The sequence below is a fragment of the Candoia aspera genome, chromosome 6, assembly GCF_035149785.1.
Source record: "Candoia aspera isolate rCanAsp1 chromosome 6, rCanAsp1.hap2, whole genome shotgun sequence".
NCBI classification, from domain to species: Eukaryota; Metazoa; Chordata; class Lepidosauria; order Squamata; family Boidae; genus Candoia; species Candoia aspera.
The window spans coordinates 74,268,785-74,284,474 of NC_086158.1; the positions used below are offsets into that span (position 1 = coordinate 74,268,785).

Consider the following 15,690-nt stretch of genomic DNA (forward strand, 5'->3'; position numbering starts at 1 on the left):
AGTTTGTGCTTTCAGCAAATTAAGTGCTGTATCATTGCAGCAAGGGAGAAACAACACAATGTGTAATGACTGCCTAACCTAACAGAGCCAGACTCACAAGTGAACTTTATGAAATCTAGTTTATTGAAGGGTTAGTATGCAAATACAGAGAAAGCTGAGAATGAGCAAAAGCGCGCCAAATACAAATTAAGAACCCTCGGCTCAAAACATAACACCTCCCCGCACCCAGCCGTTCCAACCACCCCCTCCCAGGTGCCAGTAACTGTCTTCACCCATCCTGGGAAAGCAACCTTGAACATTTGAGAAAACCCAAACACATTCCATTCCCTCAGCCCAGAGATAACAGTCCGGGCAATGGAAACCTCCTTTCCCTGTAAATCAAACACTCAATCAGTAAATGACATGTGAAGTGGCTAAAAAACTGAGCCCAACGAACCTGCTTAGGGCTGAGTTTGCGAGGCGTGCTAAGTGCTTCCAAATTCTTATGGTCAGTCCACACTTCAAACGGACTTTTAGCCCCCTCTAAAAGGCGGCGCCAAGTGTCTAAAGCCGCTTTCACTGCAAAAGCCTCTTTCTCCCAAACATGCCAGCGCCTTTCCGTCTCAGAAAATTTCCGGGACAAGTAGGCACAAGGCTTAAGGCAACCGGCAGCATCAGCTTGCATCAAGAGAGCCCCAATGGAAAAATCAGATGCATCTACCTGAACCACAAAAGGTTTATTGGGATCAGGATGTTGCAGAATAGGTTCAGCAGTGAACAATCTCTTAAGTTTGTCAAACGCTAACTGGCACTGAGGTGTCCAATTGAGCAAGGCCCCCGGGTTTTTCACCCTCCGTGTGTCACCCAGCCCCTTGGTTTTCAATAAACCAGTAAGAGGCAATGCAATCTCAGCGAACCCCTGGATGAATGGGTGATAATAGTTACAGAATCCAAGGAAACTTTGGAGCTGCCTGCGCATGCGCGGGTGCTCCCACTCCAAAATAGCTTGAATTTTGGCAGGGTCCATCTCAACCCCTTTATCAGAAATTCTGTACCCCAAATAGTCAAGTTGTGTCTTATGAAATTCACATTTAGAGAGTTTAGCATACAGCTCAGCCTTTCTCAGTTTGCCAAGCACCTGTTTCACCAAACACTCATATTCTTCCATTGTTTCAGTGTAAATCAACACATCGTCCAGATACACCAAGACCCCCTTGAACAAATGTTCATGTAAAACCTCATTAATTAACTGCATAAACACCCCAGGTGCCCCTGCCAACCCAAACGGCAAAACCTTGTACTGGAAAGAACCCAGAGGGCAATTGAAAGCAGTTTTCCATTCATCCCCCTCCTGTATAAAGGTAAAGGTTTCCCTTGACGTAAAGTCCAGTCGCCCTTCCCGTATACGAATACGGAAATAGGCCTCCCTCAAATCCATCTTAGAGAAGATTTTGCCTTTAGACAGATGTGCTAGCATGTCTTTTATGATTGGCAGAGGATATTTGTTTAGGATTGATACCGCATTCAGCCCGCGGTAATCTGTACATAGTCTCAAAGTCCCATCCTTCTTTGCTCAGAACAAGACAGGGGCGCCAACCGGTGAATTAGCTGGCTCGATAAAACCCCTAGCTAGATTTTTGTCCACAAACTCACGCAACGCCGCCAGCTCCTTTTGCGTCATGGCATAGATTTTTGGTTTGGGCAGTTGCGCATTAGGGACCAACTCTATTGCACAGTCAGTTCTCCGGTGAGGAGGGAGTTGGTCCGCCTCCTTCTCCCCAAACACATCTGCAAAACTCTGGTATTGCTCCGGCAGGCCCTCCAGGGGGGCGGCAGCGAAATGTGGGGTCACCGCCGCTGCCCTCCCCACTGCAGCCTGCGGAGTGTCTTCCTCTATGGGGATTTGATAGAACCCATCCCCAAATGTCAAAGTCTGGTGCACCCAGTTTATGTATGGATTTTGTTGGACCAACCAAGGCATCCCCAGAATGACCAAAGGACCTCCCACAGGCACCACGACAAACGGCAGCCCTTCCCGGTGGCTGCCCATCTGCAATGCCACCATACCCGTAAAATGGGTGACTGGCTTCCCCCCGCAGTAGAACCATCCAGCTGGGTAAAAATCATAGGATGTTTTAGGGGGAACGTGGGCAACTCCAGCGCATCCACCACGTCTGGGTGCATCAAGCAGCGGGAACACCCCGAATCGACCAACGCCCATGCTTCAACAGTTCTTGTTCGGGAGCCCAACTTAACTTTCACTGACAACGTAGGAAAGTTTCCACTCACCAAGAGGTAGTCGCGCCCTCCCTCTACCACCTGCCCAGCGGCGCCCTTTAGAGCAGGTGGCTGGCGTTTCCCACCGGCTGGAGTAATTCGGGCTCCCCCTCCTCTCCGAAATACGGGACTCCTTCTTCTTCGCCCTCAGCTACGGCCGCCTTCATCTTTCTGGGGAAGGAGGGTGACTTTCCTGACGATTTCCCCTGACACTCCTCAGGTTTCCCTTTCAAGCATGCCGCCGTTCGGTGACCTTCCTTCCCACATCGGAGGCACTGTCCCTTCGCGTAGCAGCTCTCCCTTTCCTCCTGCCACACCGTTTGCCCTGCTCTGGCTGCGGTGCCCATGGGTTTGGCAGCTCTCATCATGGCCATTTGCTTGGGACCTCTCTTGCTTTGAGCAAACTTCGCATGGGCTTGCTCCACGTTCCCTGCCAGCTGTATCCAGTCATATAGGGTGGTGGGATCTGCTCTCCCCAACGACCACCTCAACAACTCGGGTCGCAGACCATCCTTGAACATTTCTATCAGAGTCGTCTGCGACCAATCATCCATCTTTGTGGCTAAAGCTTGGAACTCTAAGGCGTAGTCCGCAACAGACCTTGATCCCTGGATCAACTCCCTCAGGGCCACCTTGGCTTTCTCCTTTGCCAACGGGTCAGCAAAATGCAATTTGAGCTCCCACAAGAACTCCTCGAACTTGTTCAATTCTAGGGCCTCCATTTCAGTTAATTGTACGAACCAATCAGCTGCCCTGCCTTCCAGTTTGGTGGCCAGAGCATTTATCTTAGCCCTCTCAGAAGGGGACAGCGTCCCAAACTCCTCCATATAGCTCTTAGCATTTGTCAGGAAAAATGACAACTTCGTGGGGTCCCCATCAAACTTGACCGTAAACTCCCTGTATCTGGCACCCAGTGGGCTCTTCTTCCTCTCCTTCTGCCCAGCCTTTCTCTTGGACCCCATCGATCTTCCATCTGGGGGGGGGGGAAATTCGAAATCCTGACTTTAGGATGTCTCTTCTCCCCTCTTTCTGTTCTCCTTCCTCGGTCCTCTGAATGCCGAGGGGGCGATGGGGACGACCGTCTGGGACTGCTAGATGGTGAACCCGCCTAATGCCTTCTCCGATCTCTCATCCTCACACCCGGGGAAGGGGGAGGAGAGGGGGACGACTGTCGGGAATGGTGTTCCCTTCTCTCTCTGACTGGGTCCCACAAAGCCAATGATATTTTCAACATCATTTCTTCTAGGGATTGTATCCTGGCTTCCCACCCTTGTGCTCTCACAGGGGTTCCAGAGTCCTCTGACCCTCTCTCACCGGCCCTGGCTACATTCGGGGACAGCGGGTACCTCAGCTTCCAAGACGTCTTCGACATCCCTGGTAGGGTTCCCTGCTCCTCATCCCACATCACCTGTTCAGTCGGCGCTTCTTCTGCTTTCTTAACCACTTTGGATTTCACAGCCTTCTCATTCGCAGGACTGGGACTCGAAACCCCCGATAAGTCCTCCGACTCCGGAGTGGGTGCCTTTCCACTTCTCTTGGCTGTGGAATCCGGCTCCCCAGCATCTGAATACTCGCTTTCCCCCGAGTAAGGAGTAGGCTCAGTCATCGCTAACTTTAGTTCTTCACAGATTGCTCTGGATAGATGTTAGCGGTAAAGGTTTAAGATTCTCAGCTTTATGTAATGACTGCCTAACCTAACAGAGCCAGACTCACAAGTGAACTTTATGAAATCTGGTTTATTGAAGGGTTAGTATGCAAATACAGAGAAAGCTGAGAATGAGCAAAAGCACGCCAAATACAAATTAAGAACCCTCGGCTCAAAACGTAACACCTCCCCCCACCCAGCCGTTCCAATCACCCCCCTCCCAGGTGCCAGTAACCGTCTTCACCCATCCTGGTAAAGCAACCTTGAACATTTGAGAAAACCCAAACACATTCCATTCCCTCAGCCCAGAGATAACAGTCCGGGCAATGGAAACCTCCTTTCCCTGTAAATCAAACATGCAATCAGTAAATGACATGTGAAGTGTTACGATGTACCAGGCACATTGAAACAGTGAACATGACACAATGTCTGTGTTCAAGTCTTCCCTTCAGCTGTGAACCTTGTGATCCTCCTCTCCAGCAAAGCGTTCTCTGAAATCCCCATTTCTAGATATTCCCAAAATCTTGGCAGTTTGGGAGCTGAGGCATTGGCCGAAATGGATATGTCATGTTCTTTATTTGATGTATTTGTTTTTTGCTATATATGTCCCCTACCCCACTGATATAATGAAGCGTTATGCAGAAATGTTATATGTACATACATACGTACATACTCCCAACAAGGTTGTAATTCCTGCAGCTGATTACCAAGGAAAAAAGAAACAAGAGGCCTTTCAGAAGAGTTTTAGGCCGAACTGCTTATGATGTTAAATGCCTCTTTACATGTAACTGATTCTTTTAAAAAAATATGCAAATTGCATCATCTAGGAGAGAGGAGGATAATGAATGGCACAGAACAGACACAGGAGGAGGAACTGCACTACCTTCTCTCCTACTGGAGTATTATAATGGTATGTGGGAATGACCTTGGGAGACAGGGCAAAGAGACGCAGCCAAGGGAATGGTCAGATAAAAAGCCTGCAGCAGGAATGTGGGTGGGGCAAGAAGCTGAGAAGAGACCCGCCCTAGTTCCTTGGGCTGTAAAGGAGACGGGGGAGAGGTAAACTTCCAGACTTGCAAGATTCTGTTAACGTAGCGTTACAATAAAGCAGAATTAGCTCATCTGACCATGTTTCCTGTCTTGTCTACCTCACAAAGCTGACAAGTATTGAGGCAAATCCCTCTTCTGAAGCTAGTATTTACTTTGAAGTTAAATCCCTATTGGCTTTGTTCAGGTTTTTGCACATTTTGTTCTACAATGAAGAATGTCCAGGTTTGACAAGATAAAGTCTCCAGGAACAGAGGAACAATGTAAACAACCCAAAACATTTTGCAGTATACTGACTAGCAGTTCCACCCCAAAATTGTGTTCTGCCATGTACTCAGAGCCAACTAAGGAATTTGTCATGTGAGACAGGAGATCTCACAAACCCTGTTCTATCTCCCTTGCAATCAAAAGATGTGATGATTAAATCAAGTAACTAACAATTTGCTACCGTTATGTAATATCTATAGCGCACTGCCTGAGGCAGCTGCTTTGGGACACTCCCACAGATAGTCTTTGCACCTCCAAAATCAACTCCATACCATGGCAATCTCAGGCTGTCATCTGTGTCCAGCAGCCGAGCCAACTGATTTTCAGGTCTCCTGCAGTGCCCTGTGATACACGTAAAATCACATTCAAAACAGTTTCTCCTTAGAAACACTGAAAATTGGAAGAAGTTGAGGACAGGACATTTCCTGCTTGGCCAGAACTCTTGCTTCAACTGGTCTTCAGCTCTGGGCTCATGCCAGCCTCTCCCCTTGCTTGGAGAGGTTCAGCCGCCATGCTCGGCAGGTAAGGAAAAAATGCCTTTATGGCTTTGCAGCTCCCTCTTGTAGCCACCACTCAGATTTGGGGGGTGGGGGAGGAGGAATCACAAACAAACACAACAATAACATAAATATGGATGGAGGTAGGTCACCAATTGAATACTATTCTCTGCAGTCTCCTATTGGTCATTTGAAAGGAATAACGATAGGGTGTCTCTGGATTTCCAAGTCAGAGGCAGTGCACTAGTTAGCTTCAGTCTGCTTTGAGGAATTGGCAATAGTGACAGGGTGTATAGGGCTGGCACTGTGACTGTCCATCCTTTCTTGCAGATGTTTTCTTCTACCTCCAGATGTTTTTGCTACTCTTGTTGGCACTGGAATATAGAATGTTACAGATCACAGATCAAAATAAAGTGTTGCTATCCTCTGCCATTATTTGTAAGGAAAATTATTCTTAAGATGGTATATGAAAGACCCAATATCTTTTACTCCATGGATGGCAACATGGCTGATTAATGTGTTCCTCTTTCTGCACATTTTCCAGGAGAAGCAACTCAGCAGTTTGCATTAAGCTGAAGAACAATCTTAATTTTTAAGGTTAAAAGATTATGTATATGTATGTATATATGTGTGTGTGTGTACACATACACATATTGAAGATAATAGTTTGAAGACTACTTGATAGATGTTTGTTTAGCCTTTAGAGATCATCTGCAGCTGAAATAGACTTACTGGAGTGAACAACTTAGCATATTTTTATACAGATTAATACATTTCAATTGTAGGTATCACATTTAATAAAACTAGTGTAAGTTTGTACTGCAATAATTTTAATTATGTCAGCATAGTGCTGCATTTTTAAAATTTTATATTTGAATGAATTAACTTGCAGTGCTAAGCACTTTAGAAATGTACCATACACAAGCCTGACCTTAACTTGAGAGTGTATTTAGCCCTCAAGCTTTATTACTAGGCTTACCTAAAAGAATTTTTTTCAAAAAAACCTGCTGGGAAAAAAAATCTAGTCATAATTATTCATCGACATCAAGTCTTGGGATAGAACTCTGTATGACACTAAACCAGTTTTCCACAGCTTGGTGCTTTCCAGTGACATTGATGTTGGCTGGACCTAGGAGATCTAAATGCAATCAACACCAGAATTGGGGACGCAAGTGATATTGCAGTTCAATAAAGCAAGGAACCCCCTCAAGTCCTATGCTGTCTCATTGTGGCAGTGTGTGTGTATGTGCGCACATGCCTGGGAAGGATGAACAACGAGTTCAAGGAAAGTGTGCCAAGAGAATGTTGTTTGTTTGTTTGTTTATCCAATTTATATAGCTTCCCATCTCACCAGAGGCGTACAACAATCAGATAAAAACAATAAATATAGCAGCAGATAAAAATATCAAAAACCTATAATTAATATCATAAAAAACCACAAATACAAACCTTAAACAAGGGAGGATAAAAATGGTCCCCTCAACAATGGAGCCACCTAAGCAAGTCTCCAGCTCCTTGGGAGCCCCAGGCCTCATCACATAACCAGGTCTTGAGGGCCTTTCTCAATATCAAAAGGGATGGAGCAGTTCTAATCTCAGGGGAAGCATGTTTAATAAGGCAGGTGCCACAGCAGAGAAGGCATGTCCCCTGGGATCCACCAAGTGCAGGTCCCTTGCCAATGGTATCCACAACATACCTTCTCTGCAAGATCTGATGGGGCAGGCTGATGTAACTGGGGAGAGGCAGTCCTCAGATAGTCTGGTCCCATGCCATGAAGGGCTTTAAGGTGAGAACCAGCACCTTTAATTGGATCCAGAAGCAGACAGGCAGCCAATGCAGCTCGTGGAGAAGAGATTTAACATGTTCCATTCTTGGAGCTCCCATAACTGCCTGTGCTGCTGCATTCTGTACCAGCTAAAGCTTCCAGATACTCTTCAAGGGCAGCCGCATGTAGAGCACATTGCAGTAGTCTAATATGGAGGTGACTAGGGCATGAGTGACTGTAAGTAGGGCCTGCCGATCCAGGAACAGGTGCAACTGGTGCAGAAGATGAAGTTGTGCAAAGGCCCTCTTAGCCACAACTGCCACCTGCTCATTGAGCAGGAATCGTGAGTCTAGGAGGACGCCCAGATTGTGCACTGGGTCTGTTGGGGTAGTGCAACCCCATCCAGCAAAGAGAATCCCAGCAGGGTCACCCAAGTTGTGAAGGTCATCCCAGCTGCCCACCTATAGCAAGCAGGCAGAAAAAGATATTGTGGGTGGATGATCACTTTAGTAACAACAGCAAAGGCATCATTTCACATTGAGCAGGGCAAGGAAGTGGCAAACCTCTCCTGTAAGTTATCAAGAAAACGACATGGATAGACAATATAAAGTAATTGACAATATAGTGCTGAAGGATGAGTCTCTCAACATGCTACTGAGGAAGAGCTGAGGATCTTTCAGAATGCTAATGGTGATTATGACATAGCTTGATTAAAGCCTTTGGGACATCTAGTTGCTGAAGTTGCAAAAACGTGACCCAAAGCTGACTGTGGAACAGATCACGGACTTCTCATGCACAAGATCAGAGTCATATGATCTTGAGCATAAAGATGTGCCATTTTCAAGGCAAACATCAGGCATCACTTTGAAGTTCTGAACTTCACTGATAGGAACCAGAGGAACCGTAGAATGAAATCAAACAAGTTGTTAAGGGTGAATGTGAAAAGAGACTGCCAAAGACCAAGAAATAGAAGAAAGCAAATTGGATGTCAGAACAAATGACGAAAGAAGAAAAGAGAAGCCAAAGTCAATAAAGACAAAGCTTTCTGGGAGAAACAACAAAAAAATTCAGAGCGCTGTTACAAGAGACAAGTAGCAATATTACACAACATCTATCAAAACATGAGAGGGGCCAGCTCATGCTTTGTACCTGGTGGCATTTATCACTTTCTTCTCTTAACCAACAGTGAAAGTGAGACAACATGACTACCAAGGAAAGTCTTGTTGTGTGGGAGCTTTTCTAAATCCAAAAAGGGCCTATAGGGAATTGTGAGAATTTTAGCAATTTAGAGGAGCTGATCATGTCATTGTGCAAAATTGAGGACAACAGCACTAGAGCCAGGACAAACAGTTGTTGCAGTTCAAGGTGGCTGGATGATTTTTGGCAGCAAGAAAAAAACCCAGCTGCTTCTGTGGAAATCATATTAATATGTGTAACTATTTGAAATGCTATTTCCATGAAACACTGTCTTTACTTCTGATGAAATAAAAAAGGTAAGGATGCCCTTGAGTTGAGCTTGACTCCTGGTAACTGCATCTGTGCAGTTTTCTTGATGGTAATTTTATTCTTAGACCATTACAAAAGTCACCTGTTCTTAAAGAACATAATAAATGGCACTTAGTATCAGGAATAATATTGGTGTTTTTCTTTTGGTGGGAGAAGGGTGATTTTAAAACATTTCAGTGCATTTTGTCTAATGTATAAAAACCACATGACCACTGCTCATTCTTTTTAAAAAAATGTTGTGAACTAACCAAGCCATGGAAGAAATGTGGCTTGAGAATGCCAATATATATATATATATATATATATATATATATATATATATATATATATATATATATATATATATATATATATTCTTTTAAGCAAAATGAAAATTAAGCACATTTTGGATTGATATTTTTAAGTATCAAAGATGAATGTTTTCAAAGATTAATGTATTTAGTTAAGCCAGTTTGATAATTGGAATAAACAGAAAGGTGAGATATACAATCATGAATCAATAATTAAATACATAAAGTATAAAGATGTTTTGGGTGACCACTCCTGTGAACTCTGGCCATCCAACATCTGGAGAACCTCAGCTTTCCTATTCTCATTTGAAAGCTATGGATGAAACGTTTTGAAAAAAAATAGGGATTAACTCAAATCAAACTGGAGATGAACACAGGAGGAAATTTGTTTCCTGAACTGTGTTGAGACTAACAGGGGCTAAATTAATAACGATAATTCTGACTACCCATCAGAATTAAGAGGATGTTGACTCTGCACTCCCAGGGGCTCCAATCAGAAATAAATAATGTACACATAATAGCAGTTTTCTCAGGGTTTTTGCTCATTGCATTTTTTCAAGTGCTAGGAAATATTTCCTGTTTTAAGGTTGCATTTCAGTGTACTGTAGCTGAAGTCCAAAATACATGGCATTCAATATGCTTAGCCTTTCTAATCTAAAGAACATCCACAGTATGCTCATCAGATAATTATTTGAATTATTAAGAATAAAAGAGAAACTGAGCCCTCCTTCCCTGTTTTGGTCTTAGGGAAATGCTCTGATCTGAACCTATATTTATTTTGGAGAGGAGGGAAAGGAATCAGCGACTGAATCTTTGACTAACCAAGACTATAGTTTAATTTCTAAACTCCAGGACAGAGAATTCGGTGTGGGTTGAATCTAGATTAATACTAATCTAAGGATGAAGCGTTAGGCTTAACGACTGAGATCATTGGTTCAAATCTCTGCTGAATCAGGATTCTCTTTGCATCAGGGCTGGATCATACTGAGACAGATAGCAAAATGGGAAACAGTGAAGGAAATCCATAGGCAGCAAGAAAGGAGGACCAGAATCCATGATAGATGATGAAGTCACAGGACACTGAGTGCTATCTAACCTTTTGTAATGGGAAGAAGGAATAACCTTCAGGGACAGGAGGAAGAGTGGCTACCAAGGCAAGGATCATATAAAAGAAACCTGAGCCCAGGGCAGAAATGTAACCTGAGAAAACATCTCAGACAAAGCCCTCACTAGTTCTCGCAAAGATAAAGGGGGAAAGCCGATTCAGACTTGCAAGATTCTGTTACTATTACCTTACAGTAAAAGTAGTATTAGCTTGCATGACTTTGGTTTCCTAGTCTGTCTACCTTGAGGAGCTGACATCTGTGCACTCACTCACTCTTGGCTCTGGGTAGAGCGGTGATAGCCCCTTGATCCTACCTCCTGCTTTTCCTGCTGGACAGAATGGCTCATCACTGTTGTGCCAGATGTCACTTAAGATGCCAGTTTCAGACTAGGATGGGGTCATCCCACAATGGATTGATGTACAGGACTTAAATGTATCCTTTCATCAACTCTCCCCACGACCCGAGTTCGGTCCCAGCAGAAGCTGGATTCTCTCTCAGGTAGCCGGCTCAGATTGGCTCAGCCTTCCATCCTTCCGAGGTGGGCAAAATGAGCACCCAGCTTGCTGGGGAAGGTGACGACTGGGGAAGGCAATGGCAAACCACCCTGCTTTAGTCTGCCAAGAAAATGTGAAAGCGGCGTCTCCCCAGAGGGTCAGACATGACTCAGTGCTTGCACAGGGGACCTTCCACCTATTTTTTTTTTAAGCAGCCTTGCAAATGTTACGGAGTTATCAACTGTAAAGCATGCTGCATACTGAAAAATGCTACAGAAATGTTTCATTATGGAAATTTAATTATTAGTATTATGATAATCACAAAGGATTAATAAGGTATACCATGTTTGTCAAAGGATGGTACATAAATGTATTGCATAGTACTGTGATTGGGAAATAGCCAGTATACAATGTACATTTTACCTCTCAACAGGCAACTTGGTCTAAGAAGTTAGTAATTATTCTAAGGAAGTGGTATGGAGACAAAGCCAAGATTCCCCAGCAATCACACAGAATGCTTTCTTATGCAGGTAGTCCTCGACTTACAACTACAATTGGGACCAGAACTTTGGTCACTAAGTGATGTGGTCATTAAGTGAGGCATCCCATGACTGAACTGGATTTTACAACTTTTTTGCCATGGTTGTTAAAGTGAATCCCATGGTTGTTAAGTGAATCCAGCTTCCCTCATTGATTTTGCTTGTTAAAAGCCAGCTGGGAAGGTCACAAATGGCAATCATGTGTGTCCAGGATGTTGCAACCATTGTAAATACATGCTGGTTGCCAAGTGCCCAAATTTTGATCACATGACCGTGGGGATGCTGCAATGGTCATAAGTGTGAGGACCGGTCATAAGTCGCTTTTTCCAGTGCTGTCGTAACTTCAAACAGTTCCTAAATGAATGGTCATAAATCAAGGACTAACTGTAACGGTCAGATCTCTGTTAAACCCACCACAATAGCTTTGACAATGACATAATCTTTATTTACATGAATGCCCAGATGGGCCACATACACACCCCTAGAAATTAAAGATGGGGAATGGCTGCAGCTTTGTCCCTTGTTTGAAAATAGGCCCATCTCTCCCCGCCTGCACCAAAAGGGAAAAGGAAAAGGTAAGATTGTAGTGAGCATTCAGAGGAGCTGTAGGGGTAACAGCAATCCCCTCCCATTTGTTTTCTGCTAAATGGAGGTTTTGTGCTTTTTTGTGTCCATCATGGAAGGCATTTTATGAAAGTGTCCAGAACATGCCCTTAAAAATCCCAATGTTCTCCCCAGTCCACAAAAGACTGCTTCAGGTAGGAACTTTCCAGCTTACCAAGGATGAAACTTGGACTTGTGCTTCAGTAGTTCTGTACTACTGAACTACTACCCTTTGCTATATTGGCTGTGGAATGAAGCCAAAGGTCATTCATATGTTAAAAGAAGATAACACATATTAGATTTAGGCAGTCTTTTGTGGACTGGGGAGAACATTGGGATTTTTAAGGGCATGTTCTGGACACTTTCATAAAATGCCTTCCATGATGGACACAAAAAAGCACAAAACCTCCATTTAGCAGAAAACAAATGGGAGGGGATCGCTGTTACCCCTACAGCTCCTCTGAATGCTCACTGCAATCTTACTTTTTCCTTTTCTCTTTTTTTGTGGGGGGAGAGGTGGGACCATTTTCAAACAAGGGACAAAGCTGCAACCATTCCCCATTTTTTAATTTCTAGGGGTGTGTATGTGGCCCATCTGGGCAATCATGTAAATAAAGATTATGTCAGCTTTACCCTTTTTTTAAAAAAAAGTAAAAAATAGTCATGCAGAGCAGGGAGTCTGGTGGGTACCAAATTGCTCATTCCAGAAATATCGATGAATCTTTGAATCCATGTTGACTACAGCATAATTCAGCGCTCTCTGTGGAGCACTCGATTCCTTCTCCGTTTGTATTTGGGGAACATCAGGCTGAAAGATAGAATCCCTGTTAGGCAGTTTGTAATCTCTAGTCTGATAATTTAGAAAGTGTGTGTTTAAAGAAGTGTGCTAATATGGAACACAGGTGTGTGTGTGTGTGTGTGTGTGTGCGTGAGAGAGAGAGAGAGAGAGAGATTTGTCAGTTGATCAGATTATGATTTGTTCCAGTTCACCATGTGGGTCATAAATGGTTCTGTTCCACAAACTGATAACGGACATAGACTAACTCTTGGTGTTTGTTTTTATCTTTCTAGGTACCTTGGCATAACCAGGCCCCTCACCTATCCTGTAAGACAAAACGGGAAGTGCATGGCTAAAATGATCCTTTGTGTGTGGCTGCTGTCTGCTTCCATTACTTTGCCCCCTCTGTTTGGGTGGGCTCAGAATATTAATGATGACAAAGTCTGTTTAATCAGCCAAGACTTTGGCTACACAATTTATTCTACTGCTGTTGCATTTTACATCCCCATGTCAGTGATGCTATTCATGTACTATCAGATCTACAAAGCTGCCAAGAAGAGTGCAGCCAAGCACAAATTTGCTGGTTTCCCACGACCTAACGAACACGAAGGGATGGTTTCGGCAAACGGCGTAGTGAAACTGCACAAGGAATCTGAAGAGTGTGCCAATTTTTCACGTCTCCTTAAGCACGAACGGAAGAACATTTCTATCTTCAAAAGGGAGCAAAAAGCAGCCACTACCCTTGGAATAATTGTAGGGGCCTTTACTGTATGCTGGCTGCCATTTTTCATACTTTCTACTGCTAGACCCTTCATCTGTGGAACCTCTTGCAGTTGCATCCCTTTGTGGGTTGAGAGGACATTTCTCTGGTTGGGTTATGCCAACTCTTTGATTAACCCATTTATATATGCCTTCTTCAATCGGGACCTGAGGACCACCTACCGCAATCTGCTGCAGTGTAGATATAGGAACATCAACCGTAAACTCTCAGCTGCAGGCATGCATGAGGCCTTGAAGCTTGCTGAAAAACCAGAGTTTGTTCTGTAAGGTCATTTCCCTTTTATTACACTTATTTGCAGGTTCCCATATAGGCTTTCTGTTCCAAATAAAACCAAGTATAGATCAAACAATCTAAACATAGATTGCTAGACATTTTTTGATTTATGGGACCACTGATTAGTGGAGACACCAAAAATGGTCTTATGTTTGGAGAAGTTACTGGGACAGTTGACAGGAAGTGAGGGACATCATACTTGTCGAAGTGAGTAGGAAAGTGAAAACCCAGGTTAGTAGGTTACTGCGTATCTGTGACATCCAGATTACTTTGTTTGCTGGTGACAAGGAATACTGTCAGAACAGACACATTAAGTTATGAAACAAGAGCACAACAGGATGTTGAACGCTCCCAGGCAGTATCCCAGTTCAGGTAACTCAAGTGGCCTCAGTGCAGAAAGCCATGTGGATGGTCTTGAGGGAAATAGAAGTTATTACAAAAACAAAAAGTGTAGAAGCATTCCTTGGGTCCTGGGAAAGGAGATAGTATTAGAAAGAGACTAAGGCTGGCCCTTCCCTGACTCACTGGGGTATCAGAAGAAGGGAGGAAAACACGATCAGACTTGAAAGATTCTGTTAATATAGTCTATCTCAATAAAGCTTCATTCTAGTCTTACTGTGGAGTCAGTTTCCTGGTCTAGACAACCTCTAATGGCTGAGGGGCAGTCCCTGTAGATTGAAGGAACTGTTATGGAACACCAGTAGATTAGCAAATAGATATGTAGGACCCAAAAGTACTGATAAGGCTTTATTTTAAATAGCTGACTGAAAGAGATTGCATGGATGGAGGTAGATCTTCTCACCTTTGAACACTTGTAGCACCAAGCAACACCTGAGGGGCAGACAAACAGAGTTGTAGTGGTTGACCTCTGGAATCAGGTAGTGCCCTTGTTTGACAGGATCTCTTCTGGGTGTCCTCTTCTGTCAGTAAAACCAACAATGAAACGAGTGGGACAATGACTACAGCAACATTATGAAAAACAGAATCAAACCGAACATTTTAAGGTCAATGCTGTTGCAGTGATTGTAGTGGATACATCATTTTTTCCTGGCACCATGTTGTCTCCACTGAGTTGTCCAACAATGTGCAAAAGCCCATTGAATTCTGGCCATCAAGAGGAAGACATGAACCACCCAGCAGTCTATCGCAATCAATTCATACCACACTTGGTCGATCAAATTGCTTGTATTCATGCTAAACTGGACTCTAAAGTTTATACAGAGGTGATAGATGCTTCATTCTTGCACTTCCTGGCTTATAAAAGTGGCTATAAGACTGGCTGAGTAGTAATGGTATTGGTGAATGCTTCTTTGCAACATTGTGTGATTTCCTTCATATTTCAGAGATAGTGCCGAGATTTTTGTTACAAGGAAAGAACTCCTTTACAACCCCTCTCTTTTTCATAATTTCTGTCCAGTTTCCAATATTCCACTGTTGGCAGTGCTGGCAGCTTTCAGGCGTTGGAAGTCCTTGTTCTCTTGGGTTCTCATGTATGATAAATATTTTGGTAACCTTGCATGAGATTCCTTTATGTTCCTTTAGAGGGGTCATGTTGCAGTGAGGGTCCTGTTCAGCACCAGAGGTGTTCCAACTTCTCCCCCATTCGGTTTATCATATACATTACCCTGTTTTCAGAAGATTGCAGACAGATAGTTGATTGGGATGAATCATAAGGAGCAGGGATGCACAGCTTTTAGGATTTGAAAGGGAAAAGATGCTTCAGAGAGTGTTAGCACTCACATAAACTACTCCTTAAATCAACCGCAGTTTTGCACAGGATCATGGACTTGCCCTCCGTAGGTGCTGCACAATCCAGGAAAAGAACTGTTCGGTTTCAGGAGTT

The 15,690-nt window shown here is 43.8% G+C and overlaps 1 protein-coding gene across 1 annotated transcript in view; it reads left to right on the plus strand.

The window, feature by feature from the left end:
• Positions 1 to 15,393, plus strand: part of HTR7 (5-hydroxytryptamine receptor 7) — an 80,009-nt gene extending 64,616 nt beyond the window's left edge. Inside the window, exon 2 of the mRNA XM_063307421.1 lies at positions 13,087 to 15,393. Within this exon, the coding sequence (XP_063163491.1) occupies positions 13,087 to 13,840 (754 nt within the window). The 3' untranslated portion in view covers positions 13,841 to 15,393. The remainder of the gene's footprint in view (positions 1 to 13,086) is intronic.
• The last annotated feature ends 297 nt before the right edge of the window (positions 15,394 to 15,690 follow it).